At 43.3% G+C, this 17,695-nt stretch overlaps 1 protein-coding gene across 1 annotated transcript; it reads left to right on the top strand.

Moving 5' to 3' along the window:
• Positions 1-10,602: 10,602 nt before the first annotated feature.
• On the top strand, positions 10,603-16,962 carry LOC130370515 (GTPase IMAP family member 9-like). The gene is made up of 3 exons (XM_056576259.1): positions 10,603-10,844; positions 12,712-13,369; positions 16,827-16,962. The coding sequence occupies exons 1-3, from the start codon at positions 10,835-10,837 to the stop codon at positions 16,960-16,962; spliced, it is 804 nt and encodes a 267-aa protein (XP_056432234.1). The 5' UTR covers positions 10,603-10,834.
• The last annotated feature ends 733 nt before the right edge of the window (positions 16,963-17,695 follow it).

Below are 17,695 nucleotides of genomic sequence, written 5' to 3' on the forward strand. Positions count from 1 at the left end.
GTTACTGAAAGAGATTGGTTTTCAAGGTAAACTGGTATATGGAAAACGGATAGGGTCTACTAAAAATGTGAAGAGAAAGTAAAATGTGAACTTCAAAAAAAATATTGCTTTGATGATATCGGAGTATTGTATCAACATACATTTTATAAAACATTTTTATAATCTCATAGGCCTAGTACAAGAACATGTTGTAGGCCTACTTGTTGATTATCTCACGTTGTTATGGCAATGAAAACGCCCTCAGCTGAGCCTACTGCCAGCCCTAACCCTAACCTGGTCATGTTATAACACAGCTGGAAATCGTATATTTTCTGATAAAGACTAGCTAGCCTCTTTGACCATGAACCTATTAAAAGTCTTTGACAGACAAAACAGCAGAAACTATGTTAGGTGCGCTCGTGCTGCATTTTTGGTTTTGTCAAACAGGAGACGCCCACTAACCAATCAGAGGTAAGAGATTCCTACAGGAAGGTTGCGTTCGATTTCACTAGCACGTTTGAGCCTGTTCATTGGTGTGCACAGCATCGATCCTCTCATTGCTTGTGTAAAGGACGAAACGATAGGGTGGGCTAGTTTCGGGTTGGCTGGGCATAGGCGCTTCGCTGAGGCTGTGATGAAGTTCACTGTTTATTGGACCTTGTCTAGACAGTTACGAACATCCCTGACCATAGTTAATCGCGTTTGTAGCCTACACTCAGACGTGAAGTCATTATAGTTCAAGACCCCATGGGGTCACACAAGAAGTTTCAGAACATTCTGATGTGGAGTTTCAAAATAAAAGCCAACCAAAGTTTCCAATATGAGACATATTACATTTGATTTTGGATTCAATTTAAAAGAAAAGTGAAATGAGCCTGAAATAACAGGGCATTTTCTTTTAAATTGAATCCAAAATCATCTGTAATATGTCTCATATTTGGTGGGATTTTATTTTGAAACTACGCATCAGAATGTCCTGAAAAATCTTGGGTGAACCCTGTGGGGTCTTGAACTATCGCCCTGCAGTGAGCCTGGAATAACAGGGCATTTTCTTTTAAATCGTATCCAAAATCATATGTGATATGTCTCATATTGGAATGTTTGGTGGGCTTTTATTTTGAAATTAAATACCACAACGGCCGTACACTTCCTTTGATAGTATTTGCTTTTTGTATGTACCCGACGAATGCTTTTATTTGAAACTAGTTCTGAGACGCTGTTACCGTAATGGCTAGTATATACAGGTACGGCAAAAAACTGAGTCGGCTGGCTTGACCGCCGATCTTGATGAGTCGGCTGGCTTGACCGCAGTACAAATAAACCCCTGCAACTTAAAAACGGTTCATACAGTTTGCCGTAATATGCTGGGACACACACAATTCTTGTTGAGGATTAATAAGGAACATCAATCTTGAATGACGAAAGATTGCTTTGTGTCTCAGGTTCCCCAACCTGTCGAAGACATGCTACATGAACGCGGTCCTGCAGAGCCTGTTGAGCCTTAAGGCCGATATATGCTCTGTTTTAGACGTAACGCGTAAGCACGTAAGATACATAACTCCCCCTTGCGCGGTAAAATATCCCCCCTGAAGGCCGATTTAGTGTCGTTTTAGACGCAGAGACGTAAGCACGTAATTTACACAAGGGACTTGTTTAAGACAAGTTTTGATTTACGGTTCCTTTAAGGTTCCTTAAGGATTGCGCGTGTTGCAAGGGGATTCTCCGCCAGAACAGTAGGGGGAGCAACGAACGAATCTGTGGGCGTGGAAGTGGAAATCGCTGGCTTGTTTATATTTATGCACTTCCAGTATTTTCGACGAGAGTTGCAGTAGCTAAGTTTAGGTTAGCGGTCTTTTTCCACACTCTGAACGATGTTAAGGTTGAGTCGAAGACAGTTGAGGGAGACTCCTGAAAGGATGTGGTTAGCTGGCCAATCACAGTCTTTGCGAGCTGCGTAGGGCCGTAGTGTTTTAGTCGCATAGTCAGGAATTTTGGGCGACGCACTTAAGCACGTAAAGGCCGATATATGCTCTGTTTTAGACGTAACGCGTAAGCACGTAAGATACATAACCCCCCCTTGCGCGGTAAAATATCCCCCCTTACGTGCTTAAGTGCGTCGCCCAAAATTCCTGACTAAAATTCCTACTGTTCTGGCGGAGAATCCCCTTGCAACACGCGCAATCCTTAAGGAACCTTAAAGGAACCGTAAATCAAAACTTGTCTAAAACAAGTCCCTTGTGTAAATTACGTGCTTACGTCTCTGCGTCTAAAACGACCCTAAATCGGCCTTTAACCTCTTCATGGTCCGTGACCTCCAACACAAGTCCTTGAGCTTGGTTCCTTCAGGCCACCTGATCAGGTACGGATTCCACACACACACAAACACCACACCAGTGATGCCAGTAACGCGTTAATTAGTAACGCGTTACTGGCCTCGGACCACTTTTTTCAGTTACGAGTAATCTAACGCGTTACTATTTCCAAACCAGTAATCAGATTAAAGTTACTCATCAAAGACACTGTGCGTTACCGGCAAAACCGGTTGTAATTTTTTATTTTGAGGCGGCAGGGGGTGTTTTCGCAGCTAAACGTAACTATTAAAGTAATCTAACATAGTTACTTTTAAAATCAAGCAATCAGTAAGTAACTTACTATTTTAAGGAGTAACTAGTAATTGCTTTGAGAGACTGGTAAAGGCCCACCTAACATCCACCCTCCCCACTACTCTGGATCCATACCAATTTGCCTACCGCCCCAAGCGCTCCACTGATGACGCCATAGCAACAGCACTCCACCTCTGCCTGGCTCATCTGGAGAACAAAAACAGTCACGCGCGGATGCTGTTCATAGACTTCAGCTCTGCGTTCAACACCGTCATCCCCCAACATCTGGTGGACAAGCTGAGTACAATAGGCATCAGCACTTCACTGTGCAACTGGCTGCTGGACTTTCTTACAAACAGACCGCAGACAGTCAGAGTCGGAAACAACTCCTCAGCGACCACCATCATAAACACGGGGGTGCCACAAGGATGTGTGCTATCCCCCCTGCTGTTCACGCTGATGACCCACGACTGCTGTGCCAAATTTGAAACGAATCACATCATCAAATTTGCAGATGACACAACGGTGGTGGGCCTCATCAAAGACAATGATGACTCAGCATACAGAGAGGAGGTACAGCTACTCATCAACTGGTGTGAGAGGAACAATCTGCTTCTCAACGTCAACAAAAAAAACTAAATTACTGTAGACTTCAGGAAGAAACAACTAACACACATCCCACTCATCATCAACGGCAGTGCAGTAGAGTCTGTGAAAAGCACAAAGTTCCTGGGAGTGCACATCACGAATGACCTCTCATGGACTACCAACACCACCGCGCTGGTCAAGAAGGCACAGACACGACTCCACTTCCTGAGAAGGATGAGAAGAGCTGACCTCCCCACTTCTGCCCTCACCACCTTCTTCAGAGGTGCTATTGAGAGCATCCTGACCAGGAACGCCTCTGTCTGGCACGGCAGCTGTCTAGCTGCAGACAAGAAGGCACTGCAGAGGGTGGTGAGGACAGCAGAAAAGATCATCAGGTCACCCCTACCAGCCATTTAGGCTGGTAGGGGTGTGTGTGTGTGTGTGTGTGTGTGTGTGTGTGTGTGTGTGTGTGTGAGATTATTGTCAATGTCTTATTTAAATGTTTTTTAACTACACATTGGAGACTGGCCAAACGCAATTTCAAACTTCTGTGCTAACCCTATTACATAGATTTTTTATAATAAAGTACACTTGAACTTGAACTTGAACTAATCAGTAATCTGATTACTTTTTCAAGGTAACTGTGGCAACACATCCCCTTAGATTTGGATCTCCACATTTCAGATTCTTAGTAGGCTATTGCCAGTAGCTGTCCATATGATTTCCTCATGGCTGTGACAGTAGTGTAACCCGTCATTCTGATGTGTCTTTCGGGCTCTATGGGCTCGTTCTGTCACCGCGGGTCTCGGTTAAGTCCAGGCAGGGCTTTTTTGAGCAGCTGCGCAGCATCCCTCGTAGTTTTCTCACTTTCTTTTCCCTTTCGCACCCCGGCAGTATGTTCTGTCTCTTAGATCGTCCCTCTTAATCCACACATTTATCAGACAGTTGTTCCACTTGGTTAGAGAGGCGCTCAACTTTGTTTTGCGACTACACCACGGTTTCGGAAGCGAACGCAGCTATCTCCTTCAGTGTGGAATTCTGAGTTTCCACTTGAGTCTTTCAAGGGCTCATGTCCTGCCATTAGTGTGGGTCTGATTAGCTGGTATAACCCGTTTGGCAGAGGGAAGTTTGGGCATGATAAGCACTATGGAAATCATTCCTTCCCTGTTCCAAACGGCCTGTACCAGCTAATCACACCCACACCTGGTGGCATGACATGAGCCCTTTTGTGTTAGATGTGTTAGAAGTGTTAGAAGTGTTAGATTTCGGCCCCATATGTCGTCATAAGGGGCCCGGTTACCTCCCCTTCTCTGCTTTGCCCACCTAGAGAATTTGGCCCGCCAATGAGACAATGAGCTAAGACTGTTGTACACTTCTTTGTTATTTGGATAACTGTTCTGCTGTTGGTGTTGTGGCGCATAAGACGTCGGGTTCGCTGGCGTCTCGGTATTTCTACAACGAGACTCGTAGTAAGGGGTTATCTCAGCCATGGTTGAGAAGGAACTGGGGGAAAGGAACTTTGACTTTGACCCCTGAAGTACATGAACCGCGACGTTGAGGAGAAAGAGATTGTTGCCCGCAATTGTCTCCCACCGGAACCCCGCCCCCCGCTTGCCCACTGCCCGCTTGCCCGCTGCCGAGGCACCACCGACCGCCTCGGCAGCAGGGCTCCGGCGGGGGACAATCGCTGACATCAATCGCGGGCAACAATCCCTTTCTCCTCCTTGTCGCGGTTCAGTCTACCTCAGAGTGATGTGAAAGTGGAAGAACCAGAGACGTCGGAGAACCCGACGCAGTCGTTTGAGATTCATAATATCGTCTTGAGGCGCACACAGCTTTTTGCCGTGATAATATATATTAATATGATATAGATATCTATTTATAATATATTATTTAGATATAGAGCTCTAGGACCCCTGCCGGAGTGGCCTAGAATATTTACAGAACACGGCCAAAAGCTGTGTGCCCCTCGCCATTGCGATACATCCAATGTAAACACGAGCGCATGATACAGTGGCCGCAAGCTGCTCAGGGCCACACCCCCACCCTCCACTTTGTCCCGCCTCTAAAAAACAGCATGTTTGTTGAAAGCTCATTGTGGGACTCAAAAAGTACACAAAAGCACACCTTTTCTCTGAGGCCTAGGGCCTCTAACTCATGACCCCACCCAGCGCCTTGCTTATTTTGCACTCTCACTCACTTGCCAACACATACACCCTCACCTCCCACTCTTGTGAAGCGACCTTGAGTATCCTGAAAGGCGCAATATAAAATCATTTTTTTATTATTTATTATTATTATTATTATTATTATTATCCATAAAGTAGCATGCCATGGGACCTTTAATGGCCAGGTAATTTTCGGCATTCAATACAGCCATCTCCCCTCTGAGAGAAGCTGCTAGGTCGGACATTTTCTCCTCGAGTTAATTGAATATTTCGGCTTTTTACCTGGGAGTGCTAAGAGTAGACAGATAGACAGACCAACGGGATTCTGAGTTTCCACTTGAGTCTTTAAAGAGCTCATGTCATGCCCCCAGGTGTGGGTGTGATTAGCTGGTGCAAGCCTTTTGGCACAGGGAAGGAAGGTTTTTCATAGTAACACAAGTGGGCGCGCCCACCTAGATATATAAAGTATAGATCAGCAACATTTGCTACAGTCACAAGGGGTAGGCTGGTAGACTGATCTATCCAGTGTACATCTAGGTGGACACACCCACTTGTGATGTCACTATGGAAATGGCAATTATTTCCATGTCATTATGGAAAGAATTCCTTCCCTGTTCCAAACGGCTTGTACCAGCTAATAACACCCACACCTGGTGGCATGACATAAGCCATTTTTAAAGTGTCAATGGCCGGGTCATTTTCGTCTTTCAATGCAGCCATCTTCTGAGAGCTCAGAGTACACAGACAGACAGACCGACAGACTTCATAATAGGCCAAACATATTGCTGGCAGGGCCAGTTTCAACCCCTGCAAATAAACCCCTGCAACTTGAAAATGGTTCATACAGTTTACTGTAATATGCTGTGACACCCAAATTTCCTGTCGAGGATTAATAAGGAACATCAATCTTGAATGACGAAAGATTCCTTCCGGCATCTTGTGTTTGTATCTCAGTTTCCCCAACTTGTCGAAGACATGGTATAAGAAACGCTGTCCTGCAGAGCCTGTTGAGCCTTAACCTCTTCAATGACCTCCAACAAAAGTCCTTGAGCCCCTTTATTTCCGGTCTCCTGCCTGCCACACAGGTAAATATCTACATAGATTACATTTAACATTTATTGTGCTTGTCATTCGTGTTCATGTAACTTTTATACTGCATCTTTATACTCAATTCAGAAATATGTAAGCTAGAACGTTGTCTATATTTTCCTTATTTTCAGGAGGCATTCCGGTACAAGCTGGTGAGTGTCATCAGCCATATCGGATCAGGAACTGACGATGGTAAGAAGAACATTGAAGTAATTTGTAGAGTAAAGCTTCAAGCTTCAAGCTTCCAGATCAGAGTGGATGCAGACTGCCTAGCATTCATTAACTGGACTGAGATTCATGCTTATTGCGGTTACAGACCAATATATATATATATATATATATATATATATATATATATATATATATATATATATATATATATATATATAAAGTCCACGTGCCCTTTCTTCCTCATAGGTCATTTTCTAAGTGAAAGACTTCTGGTGGGGGCAGGCGTCACTCGAGACGGCTAGCTCACCTACAATAACGAAATTGTGAAAACAATTTGCATCCATCCTCTTCTACGAACGCCAGGTGGATCTGGCCCTTACCAACAAGGGATGACATGTTTCAAGCTAACATTCATGAATGGTTTCTTCTCCACATAATGGACACACCATATAAGGTTTTATGAGTTTGTAGACGGGTTAAGGAGTGTTCGAGAGATGCTTCATGAACCACCTCCAGAACATAAGCTTCTTTACCATGTCTTTGTTGTAATAAACCACTTGTTGAATATTTACCACTCTCCGAGTCATACCTAGCCCGAGACGACCATACCACAAAGGATCAAACTCGTTTTTCACCAAATGACATAAGTTACATCGTCCGTGAACATGTTGGCTGCTGAGTCGTCTCAGATCAATAGTTGTGAAGACAACAACACCCATGAACCCACGCTGCTACAAGACATTATCAAACCGTTTCCTCATCTTCTTTTGATAAAGACATGAGCGTCCCCAAATACATATTTCAACTTTAACTTTAACAAAAATAAAAGAAATGAATTTCTCTTTTCTCTTTAACATCTTGACTCAACAGTCTCAACCATAAATCTCAACTCAACCAAAATTGAAAAAGCTCTCACTATTACCTGGCTTGAAGATATAGCATTTTTGTTGCTCTTAACGTCACCGTCCTACCAAAAAGCGTCCCATGTGCGGGGCGGAGAAGCCGCTCGTGTGTGTCCGTCCACACCAGAAGCGAATTGAGCGACCAAATCGCCGGAAGTCATTCACTTTCTATGGGCAAGAGCGACCAGAGCGACCAAAGCGACCAACGCTACCAGCGGCCAAAGTTGAGCGACCAGAGCGTCAAAAAGAAGTTGAAAACTTTTTAACTTTATGATTCGCTTCAGCGACCAAACACTGACAGCCAATCGGAATGTAGACGCTCTTCGCTTGCGTGGATCCCAGGGAACATCGGCAGGCACTTTGGTTCCTACCTACCTTTATTCACTCACTGAACAAAATGCCGGCTGAAGTATTAATCGCGGCTGTAACTGGGCACCCGGTGTTGTACGAACCCACCCTTTTTCAGTTCAGAGATCGAAACGCCATAGTGGTTTGGATATCAAGTGATGATAAGCGGGAGTATTTATAGGCTACATCTAGAACGTTCGTATTTAAGCGGGAATCATTATAATTTGCTCTACATGCCACCAATCTAACCAACCAATCGCGTGTAGCATGCTTTAAACAAAACCAAAAAAGTATTTGAAATCGTCACATAAACAAACTAATCGACAAGTCGAGGGATAAATGACAAGGGATATATCTCTTGTCTTTTATCCCTCTATTCCCCACTATTCACGGAGCCTGAGGTGAATAATTTTAAATTAAGTAGCTAGATAGATAGATAGTCAAGTCTTTATTAATACCAAACGACACAAATCGTCGGGAATCCATTTAGGTGGTTCGTCCCACACAGGACAGTAGCCTACAATACCACACAGAACAAGTCTGACTGGATAATACACACAATACATCACATTAAAACTAGACACGCGTTGATAGATAGATAGACAGAAATGCCTAGATAGATAGATAGATATGTTCCATTATTTGCCTTGCGGTCCGGAGCCAACCAGTCCTGTGCACGTATGCAAATGAGCCATGTGTCCCAATGTCTATTTGTTTTGAATGCGACGAATGAGTGCAGATCATGATTTGCAGATCCAGATCAGTGAAACATATTTTAACTACTACAGCACGCAGGGTTTTTTGTTCTCGGTTGTAATTAGCCTACATTTTAGGATTTTTTTTATATTGGGGGGAATCACTGTCCTACTTGTTGTCGAAGCACTTTATCGAACAAGCAAAACCGTCTCGGCAATATGGCCAAGGTGTATGGGAGAGTTCACTATTTGATATGGCTGTCTGTAGGGCCTACTAAACGCATACGGCTCCTTTAAATGCGTCTGCATAATTGAATTGTACGTCATGAGCGACTTGAGCGACCGTACGTCCACACCAGGAGCGACCAAAGCGTCAAAGACGCTCTGGTCGCTCACAAAGTTTCGCTGCGAATTTTTCTGTTCGCTTTGGTCGCTCAAGTCGCTCATGACGTACAATTCAATTATGCAGACGCATTTAAAGGAGCCGTATGCGTTTAGTAGGCCCTACAGACAGCCATATCAAATCATGATCTGCACTCATTCGTCGCATTCAAAACAAATAGACATTAGCGCACATGGCTAATTTGCATACGTGCACAGGACTGGTTGGCTCCGGACCGCAAGGCAAATAATGGAACATATCTATCTATCTATCTAGGCATTTCTGTCTATCTATCTATCAACGCGTGTCTAGTTTTAATGTGATGTATTGTGTGTATTATCCAGTCAGACTTGTTCTGTGTGGTATTGTAGGCTACTGTCCTGTGTGGGACGAACCACCTAAATGGATTCCCGACGATTTGTGTCGTTTGGTATTAATAAAGACTTGACTATCTATCTATCTAGCTACTTAATTTAAAATTATTCACCTCAGGCTCCGTGAATAGTGGGGAATAGAGGGATAAAAGACAAGAGATATATCCCTTGTCATTTATCCCTCGACTTGTCGATTAGTTTGTTTATGTGACGATTTCAAATACTTTTTTGGTTTTGTTTAAAGCATGCTACACGCGATGGGTTGGTTAGATTGGTGGCATGTAGAGCAAATTATAATGATTCCCGCTTAAATACGAACGTTCTAGATGTATTGTGTGGCGGCAGTAGCTCAGGTGGTAGCGCGGGTTGGCAGGTAACCTGAAGGTTGTTGGTTCGATCCCAGGCTTCACCAAGCAGAGTATCGAGGTGTCTCAGCCACAAAGCACCTAACCCTGACTGATGTTGCGATGTGATGTTGAATCCAGTCAGAAGCACCCCAAGGCCATGAAGCGGCGAGAGCCAAGCGGGAAAAATTGATGATGATGATGATGATGTATAAAATGTTCATGATTAAATGAGAAACAATTGTTTGATTAAATTGTAATCTTTTTAATTGGATAAAACAAATTATTTCTGATAGATATTTCTTAAATGAGAAACAATTGTTGGAGTGAATCAATATTTTTTTGTTTAGGATTTAACATACGATTTAAATGTATTAATTTCATTCAAAGAATAGAATTATACTTGGTGCCAAGTTGTATTATTTTGTTTTTATGAACATAGGAAATATTGTTTGAGGCAAGCTATATATTTGTCATTGGCTCAAGTTATGTAATATAGATGTGAACCATTACCCATGTTTTTTTTAATTGGTTCAACAGAAGGCTTTTTCCAGTGTAGCGGCGAACGTATGAAATCCACTGGAACAAATAAAAGACGCTTCCCTTGGGTTCAGCCTTTGATCCAGATCACAGAAAGCAACTCTGTTATATAAGTAGGCCTAATATCCAACATCATATACCTAGTAGTAGAACTGCCTTTACAGAAATGTGAAATGTGATCTAATAAATATGTTTCATCTTTATTAAAGTGGTAAAAACGTATTTATAATCATTCAAAAAAATAAAGATTATTAGAAAATAATGTCTGATTGTTTCTAGTCCAACAAACACGCACACAAACACAAACATTCCGTGCGTGAAAAGAAAATAAGCCTACGTTTAAAAACTAATCTGCGCATGTCCATGACATTCATACTGAAACTGAAACAATTCTTGTGTGTCGTTTACGGAAACATCTTTGAGTGAAACTACCTCGTGTCCATTAGGCTACATGTGAACTAAGTTGTTTAGATGCAGTAGACTACGCTAACTGCTGTAACCTGATCTCACTTTTTTACTCACTTTCTTGAAGAAAGGGATTTTAGCTTGACCTGAAACTGCGCAAACCTCTTAATTTCTTTGGCTGGAGATGTCCGGTACAACAGATAAACGACGATAGGAAAGAATAATATTGAGGATAAAATATTCAATATGGAGTCAGGTAGGTGGACTTATCTTCAGAAGCTCAGTAACTAAATTAATCGTACATTATTGCTGACATGAACATTTAGACAAGGTCCCGTTGGTTGGGGGCTATTTCTTTCCACCCATAGATATAGGCCTATTGCCTCCTTCCCTTAACCTTAGTGGAAAACGTCATCAGGGGCCTCTACGGGTTGTCAAATCTCCTAACCATTATGCCTCCTTTCCCCTTTGTGGAAATCATCATCGGGTCAAGGAGAGATGAAAAGGTGCACTCCTTTCGAAGACAGGAAAATGCAGCAACTTTTTAAATGAATTCGATTCCACTTTTCCTAACCGACGACATTGCGTGACGGCGAGTATTGCTGACCTCTAGCGTTCCTAGAGTGAAACTATATTTTTCCAAAGATGGAGAAAAACAAGCGCTCTTTCGATCCATGCGCGGGTCAAGGAGATGAAAATGTGCTTCCTTTCAAGGAAAAGACAGCATTGTTTAAAATAGCCCCTATAGGCTACTACAGGGGGCTCATATATATTTGTATCATTACCACAAACACATGTCTGTCATAAAAACGTGTGTGTGTGTGTGTGTGTGTGTGTGTGTGTGTGTGTGTGTGTGTGTGTGTGTGTGTGTGTGTGTGTGTGTGTGTGTGTGTGTGTGTGTGTGTGTGTGTGTGTGTGTGTGTGTTCTAGAGATACTGGCTATTCATACTAGGCTCTGTATTCTGCCGACCACTCTAGAACTTGTTCATCGTTGTTGTGTCAAAGGCAAATTTATTTTTATAGCACAGTATCAGACTCGGTAGTAATTCAAAGTGTTTTAAAACAAAATAAATATAAGGAGATATAGATATAGATATATATATATATATACATATATATATAAATAAACAAAAAGAAAGAAAATATTTATTATTATTATTCAAGAAAAAGCAGAATAAAACAAAACAAAACAAGATTATATATATATATATATACAGCCAATGTCTATGCTTTCCACCAACAAGACAGACATTTTTCAGGATTCGGTACCAGAATAAACTCATGAATCCAAAATGTACATGACACATATCGCACAGGTTTTTCGGTACCTTTATGTTGATCAATTAATTATAAAAATGTTATAATTAATGCCGGACATATCTGATATTTGGGCCAGCTGTCGATCATTGTGGTACTGGCTCACGACATAAACAGTTATTGTATTTATGAATGAACTTATAAATATACCATGAATGATTGCGCTTATAAAGCGCCTACAGAAAAGTCAGGTACATAGACCTTGTTGTTGGGATGTATGAAAAAGCATAAATTAGGCTTTTCAATTACATAAAGTTCAGCCTAAAGTAATCGAAACATGAGGCCAATAAGAACATGTCCATACATCCAAAACGTTGATTGATACATTTATTAAGCATTTAACTATAAAGCGGTCTATTTTAGATATATGTGCCCATTACTGGCAGCTTCCAGCAGTTATTTTTTGGCAAGGAATTACCAGTAAATCTGCGTGCACTCTTATGCAATATTTACACATATATCTGCAGTTCTGCTTTGACGTCAACCTGGCGGTTTCTTCGTTCTTCAACGCTGAGGTCATCATAGAGATCCGCCTCTTATAATACATCTATAAGTCAATGCATTTTTCTAATCACATGGCCAAAACAAGGTCTCAAGGTTTTTGATAAAAGTTGCCCAGTGGCCGGATTTGGTATTCCAATACTAGACCTATTGAATTATAAACGGAACAATTCTCATACTGGGAATATACCATATGATATCATTATTATGCATTGTGTTAGATAACTCACCCAAAGATTAAAAAAGTAATTTGAGGACAAGACGGTGCAATTTAATGGACAGCTTGTGTAATGTTCCACCCACAGGAGCAAAGGGACCGTGTCCAGACATGGGACAGAATGTCCCAGAAGAAGAGCTGAGACTGATCCTGATTGGAAAGGTGGGATCTGGGAAGAGCGCCTCAGGGAACACCATCCTGGGCCAGAGTCACTTCCTGTCTAAGTTAAGCGGAAGCTCTGTTACCAAGGTCTGCCGGCTGGGGACCAAGAACCATGTCTACTCTGTGAAGGAGAAGGCGGGGAAAAGGAAGAAGGTGGTGGTGGTGGACGTGCCAGGTTTTGGAGACACACACCTGACCAAGGAGCAGATCATCACGGAGGTCAGCCAATGCTTGGCCCTGATGGCCCCCGGCCCACACGCCTTCCTCCGGGTGGTCCAGGTGGGACGCTTCACAGAGGTGGAGAACCTGGCCGTCAATATGATAGCTGAGGTATTTGGTGAAGCGGCGCTCCGCAAACACACAGTGGTGCTGTTCACCAGGGGAGATAACCTGGAGGAGCCGATGGAGCAGTACCTGGCCTTCGCACCTGATAGGCTCGAGGCTTTGATTCGCAGGTGTGGAGGCAGGTACCACGTATTCAACAACCGTAAAATAGATGTGAATCAAGTTGATGAGCTACTGAGTAAGGTGGAGAAGGTTATGGAGGACAACGGTGGAACGTATTACACCAAATCCAAGGAAAAGTCGGATATGGGGAAGGTGGTGGTGGTGGTGGTGGTGGTGGTGGTGGTGGTGGTGGTGGTGGTGGTGGTGCCGGTCACGATGGTGGCCGCTTGTGTGCTGGGTTTTGCACTTTGGTGGTGTTTGTCCCCCCACTAACCGCTAGCGCTAAGAAAAGTGCTATATGCAGCCCATTTACATTTAACCGTGGGGGGGATCACTAGACTGGGTAGCCCCGCCCATTCTGCCGGCATTCGCACTGCACAAGGGTCTGAGAAGGGCAATACATTTCTTTCTGCTTCCGATACGTTTTTACGGCAGCCAATCCCCTAGCTTGCTTCTCCCCCCCGCCGCGCTATTGGCTGGTTTAACGACATGGAAGCGGCGACAAGCAGCCAATTGCATACAGAGTCAGTTGAACTAGGCCCGATGATCACGCATCTTCAGCTGAAGAAAATTACAGCAGCTTCCCCAGACCAACGTGCAATCTACGAGTCTGGGAATTGCCAGGCCGGGGGATCACATTAGCCGCAGAGGTATTGCTTTAGAAGTTGGGGAAATAATCGAATTGCCATTATTTTGAACAATATTTGAGATTGAGATTTAATTGGCCATTTTTTAATTTATGAAGTTCCTTACGTCCTATTGTTCTGTTCTGTATTATTCACTAAAAAAGCATCATTCACTAAAAAAGCATCATTCTTTAGTATGACCAACACAATATTTGAAGCAGTCAATCTGCTCTTTCCTTTAGGCCAGGCCGATGTGTTGAGATGAATTGATGTTATAACATCTTTATTTTACTATTAAATTGTAAAATATAAATCTTACTGATCTCCAGTCAGTAACTGTAACAAAGCACAATATATATAGTTGTGTATAGAAAAAAAGATATTTGGATTAAAGGTTGGGTATGATATTCGCTTTTTTGGCAATTTTTGCAAAATTACTTGAAATCCTTATCATAACCCACTTACAGCCACTGAGTTCGAAGTACTGACATGAAAATTCAACAAGTCAATCATCTGTGGAACGGGCAGGGCTCGAAAAACTCCAGCCAAATGATTTCCAGAGCCACCGAGTTGCATTGGACAGTAAGTACGTCAATCAAACGGTCGTACTGCACTCCCCCTCCCCTGCGCCCCGCGCGCGACCCCTTCGTGCTTGGAATGGGTGGAGTCAGAGTCTGCGTTGAAGGAGAGGGGGTAGGACCATTTGAGTTGTGTGTTTTCAAAATCTGCTGGCATTTCGCAAATCCCATCCCCAACCTTTAATTTTAGACCTAACATCATGAGGGTTGTGGGTTTTACAGTTAAAAGTTAATTTTGCATAAAACTGTCTTCATACATGTTTTTATTGTCATGATTTATTAACTGGAAAATAATAAATGAAGGATGTATTGATTTCACAGTCATATAAATGACTTGCATATTTCAATTCAATAAACAAATGATTTCCTGTATAGCCTACATTTTGACAAAAACATTTTACCTAATAATTTAGAGTGAACGGGACTTTATTAATACTTTGAACTACGTTTATCATTAAATTGTAGGCATTGTCAGATCATTTTTCAAATTTTAATTATAGGAACATTTTCTATCGAGATCAAGACCTTGAATAGGCCTATATGAACAATATATTACATAAATGTAATATAAGAATACTTGACAATACAGTATGTCATTGATATTCTGCCACCCTCGCCCACACACACACGCACACACCCACACCATTTAAATTGAACTGATGTTGTTCTCACAGCCTGGCTCGGCAGTACGTTGACATGCAGGCCTTAACTAGAGTCTTGCTGCAGACATCCACCCACACGAACTTCCGCTGCAGACGTCCACGCACAGAAACATCCACAAGCACACCAGAAATCGGAAAATAAAAAATAAAAGTCGGGCGTTACGTAATTTGTTTACATAAATTAACGGGCGTTACGTAATGTGTTACATAAATGAACGTAATAAATTACAGTATAACATCGGATAAACGCTTCCGGTTTTGGACAGAAGACTTGACACTCTTTTGACTTTAAGCTGGAGCTTATGGCTCTTCTCTTTCTGTAAATAGTATTTACAAATTTATTGAATAAGGTGTGTGTATTTACTAAATACACACACCTTATTCAGAATTCTTATTCAGAATTCCCTCTGTTATACTGCAATCATCTCAATTTAATATTTGATAGGTCTCGTGACGTAGGCACGAGAAAGTAATAGGTGCTCACGAGAAAGTAATATCTGGTGCGCACGAGAAAGTATCTGGTGAGCACGAGAAAGTATCGTACGCATATCACGTTTGTGTGTGTGTGTGTGTGTGTGTGTGTGTGTGTGTGTGTGTGTGTGTGTGTGTGTGTGTGTGTGTGTGTGTGTGTGTGTGTGTGTGTGTGTGTGTGTGTGTGTGTGTGTGTGTGTGTGTGTGTGTGTGTGTGTGTGTGTGTGTTGTATAGTTAGTTAAATTGTTTCGAGACAATTACAGAATCCGTTATTTTTGAGCACTTAGATGCATCCCCCTCCAGCATCCGCTTCTTCTTTATTCTGGCCTTTTCAGCCCCTCCTTTCTCTTTTCTCTTCTTGCCTTCCATGAGTGCCACAACAAGCAAAAGCAAGCAACCACGAATTTGCTCGCCTTCTCTGTCTGACGGGTCTTTAGGGTCATGCCATTAGACGTGGGGCCGCTCATATATCCCCCTACATTTCCGAAAATGGACTTGACCTGCAAGCTGTTTATTGGATAAACGCATTTCCCAATCCCAGGAGTCTTTGCTCCATTCTACAATTCAAGAACAAACAAATGAAAGTAAACTGTAGTTCATATTATTTATTAATGGCTATGAAAGTTCTGTAACGCCTGAATAATTAAGAATTAAATGAAGTAAAAAAAATAATATAAAAAAAAACCATGAATGAGACATAAAGAGTAAGCAAGTGGTATAAATATTGGTTGGACGTTCTTGGTACATGTATTGTTTATTTCGGGGATTTTCACGGCGTCTTAACGGGGAATAAACTATGCTCAGGGCCGGCTTGCAGACGCCTCGCGGCCGCTCACAACTGTGGGCCGGTCCAACTGACTTTGCAGGCCGCTACACAATTGCGGGCTGGTCCACTTGACCTCGCTGGCTGCCTCGGGAAATCTCCCGGTCGGCCACTCCGCCGCTGAATGGCACAATCGTAGGGACGGTGAGGAGGCAAGGTAGCCTTAGCCTTATTGAAGGCTTCCCTCAGGTCATGGTAAGCTGCAGGGACCCCGAAGATGTCCGAGGCTGGGGCAGGAATGAGGGGAACAGGCAGCGGTGAAGGCGTCCTGAGACAGGACTGCCTGACAGGTCACTCCCCACTCCCGGATGGAACAAGTAGACCAGTCAATGTTGGGCTTGTGCCTGCGAAGCCAGGCGTGACCCAAGATGACAGGCTGGCTGGGTGTAGGCAGAAGCATGAACTGGATGGTCTCCCTGTGGCCCCCCGGCAGGAGCATGTGCACAGGTTTCGTCCGAGAAGTTACCCTCCCCAGCATGTGTCTAGCAGAAATCGACGACGGTACTCTCCGGACGGAGTCCCAGCCGAATAGAGAGGGACCGGTCCATGATGCTCTCGTCGGCCCCTGAATCGAGGAGGGCGGCTATGGGATGGGAACCGGAGGGTAGCAGGAGCTCACCGGAGAGGGTGGGTCTTCTAGGGAGGCCAGAGTCTACTACGGAGCTCACCAGTATACCTCGGGTTACTGGCGAGCTCTGTCTTTTAACGGGCACCGATCGGCAAGGTGCCCTGGCTGGCCGCAGTACAGGCAGAGGTTCTGCCTCCGTCTTCTCTCCTTTTCTTCCGCTGGGAGATGGGTGCGACCCACCTGCATGGGCTCTAGATCCCCCTTGTAGCAGCCCTTGACGTCGAAATAACCGGAGAGTCTCTGACGGGTGCAACTCTTTATTGCGGCATTTTTTTGTCGATATAGCACCGTGAAACTAGAAAAAGTAACACAAAATGGTTGCACTATTACACAAATATATTAACATCAGTGCAGTACAATTTCCATGTTCACAAATTAAAGAAAGTGTTGCATATTCTCGAAGAAAGTTGTCCAATCCCGGGTTGCTTTGAACTCACTTCATTTATTATAAAATCGTCGGCATGTTTCGGCATGGTAAGTGAAGCTTTACGGAGGGAATTCTAGGAATCGTGTAGAACACGTGTGAGAGATAATAACTTTGGCTACTATGGGCCACGGGCAGAGGCCCGTGACCCTTCGCGGGTGTCGCTGAAAATCTCTGGCCCCTTCTGGTAGTGTGCACAGGTAAGGGACCGTCAAGTGGGCGTGGCCTAGTGGGCGTGGTGGCTTCGGCT

This window comes from Gadus chalcogrammus, chromosome 17 (genome assembly GCF_026213295.1).
Source record: "Gadus chalcogrammus isolate NIFS_2021 chromosome 17, NIFS_Gcha_1.0, whole genome shotgun sequence".
NCBI lineage: Eukaryota > Metazoa > Chordata > Actinopteri > Gadiformes > Gadidae > Gadus > Gadus chalcogrammus.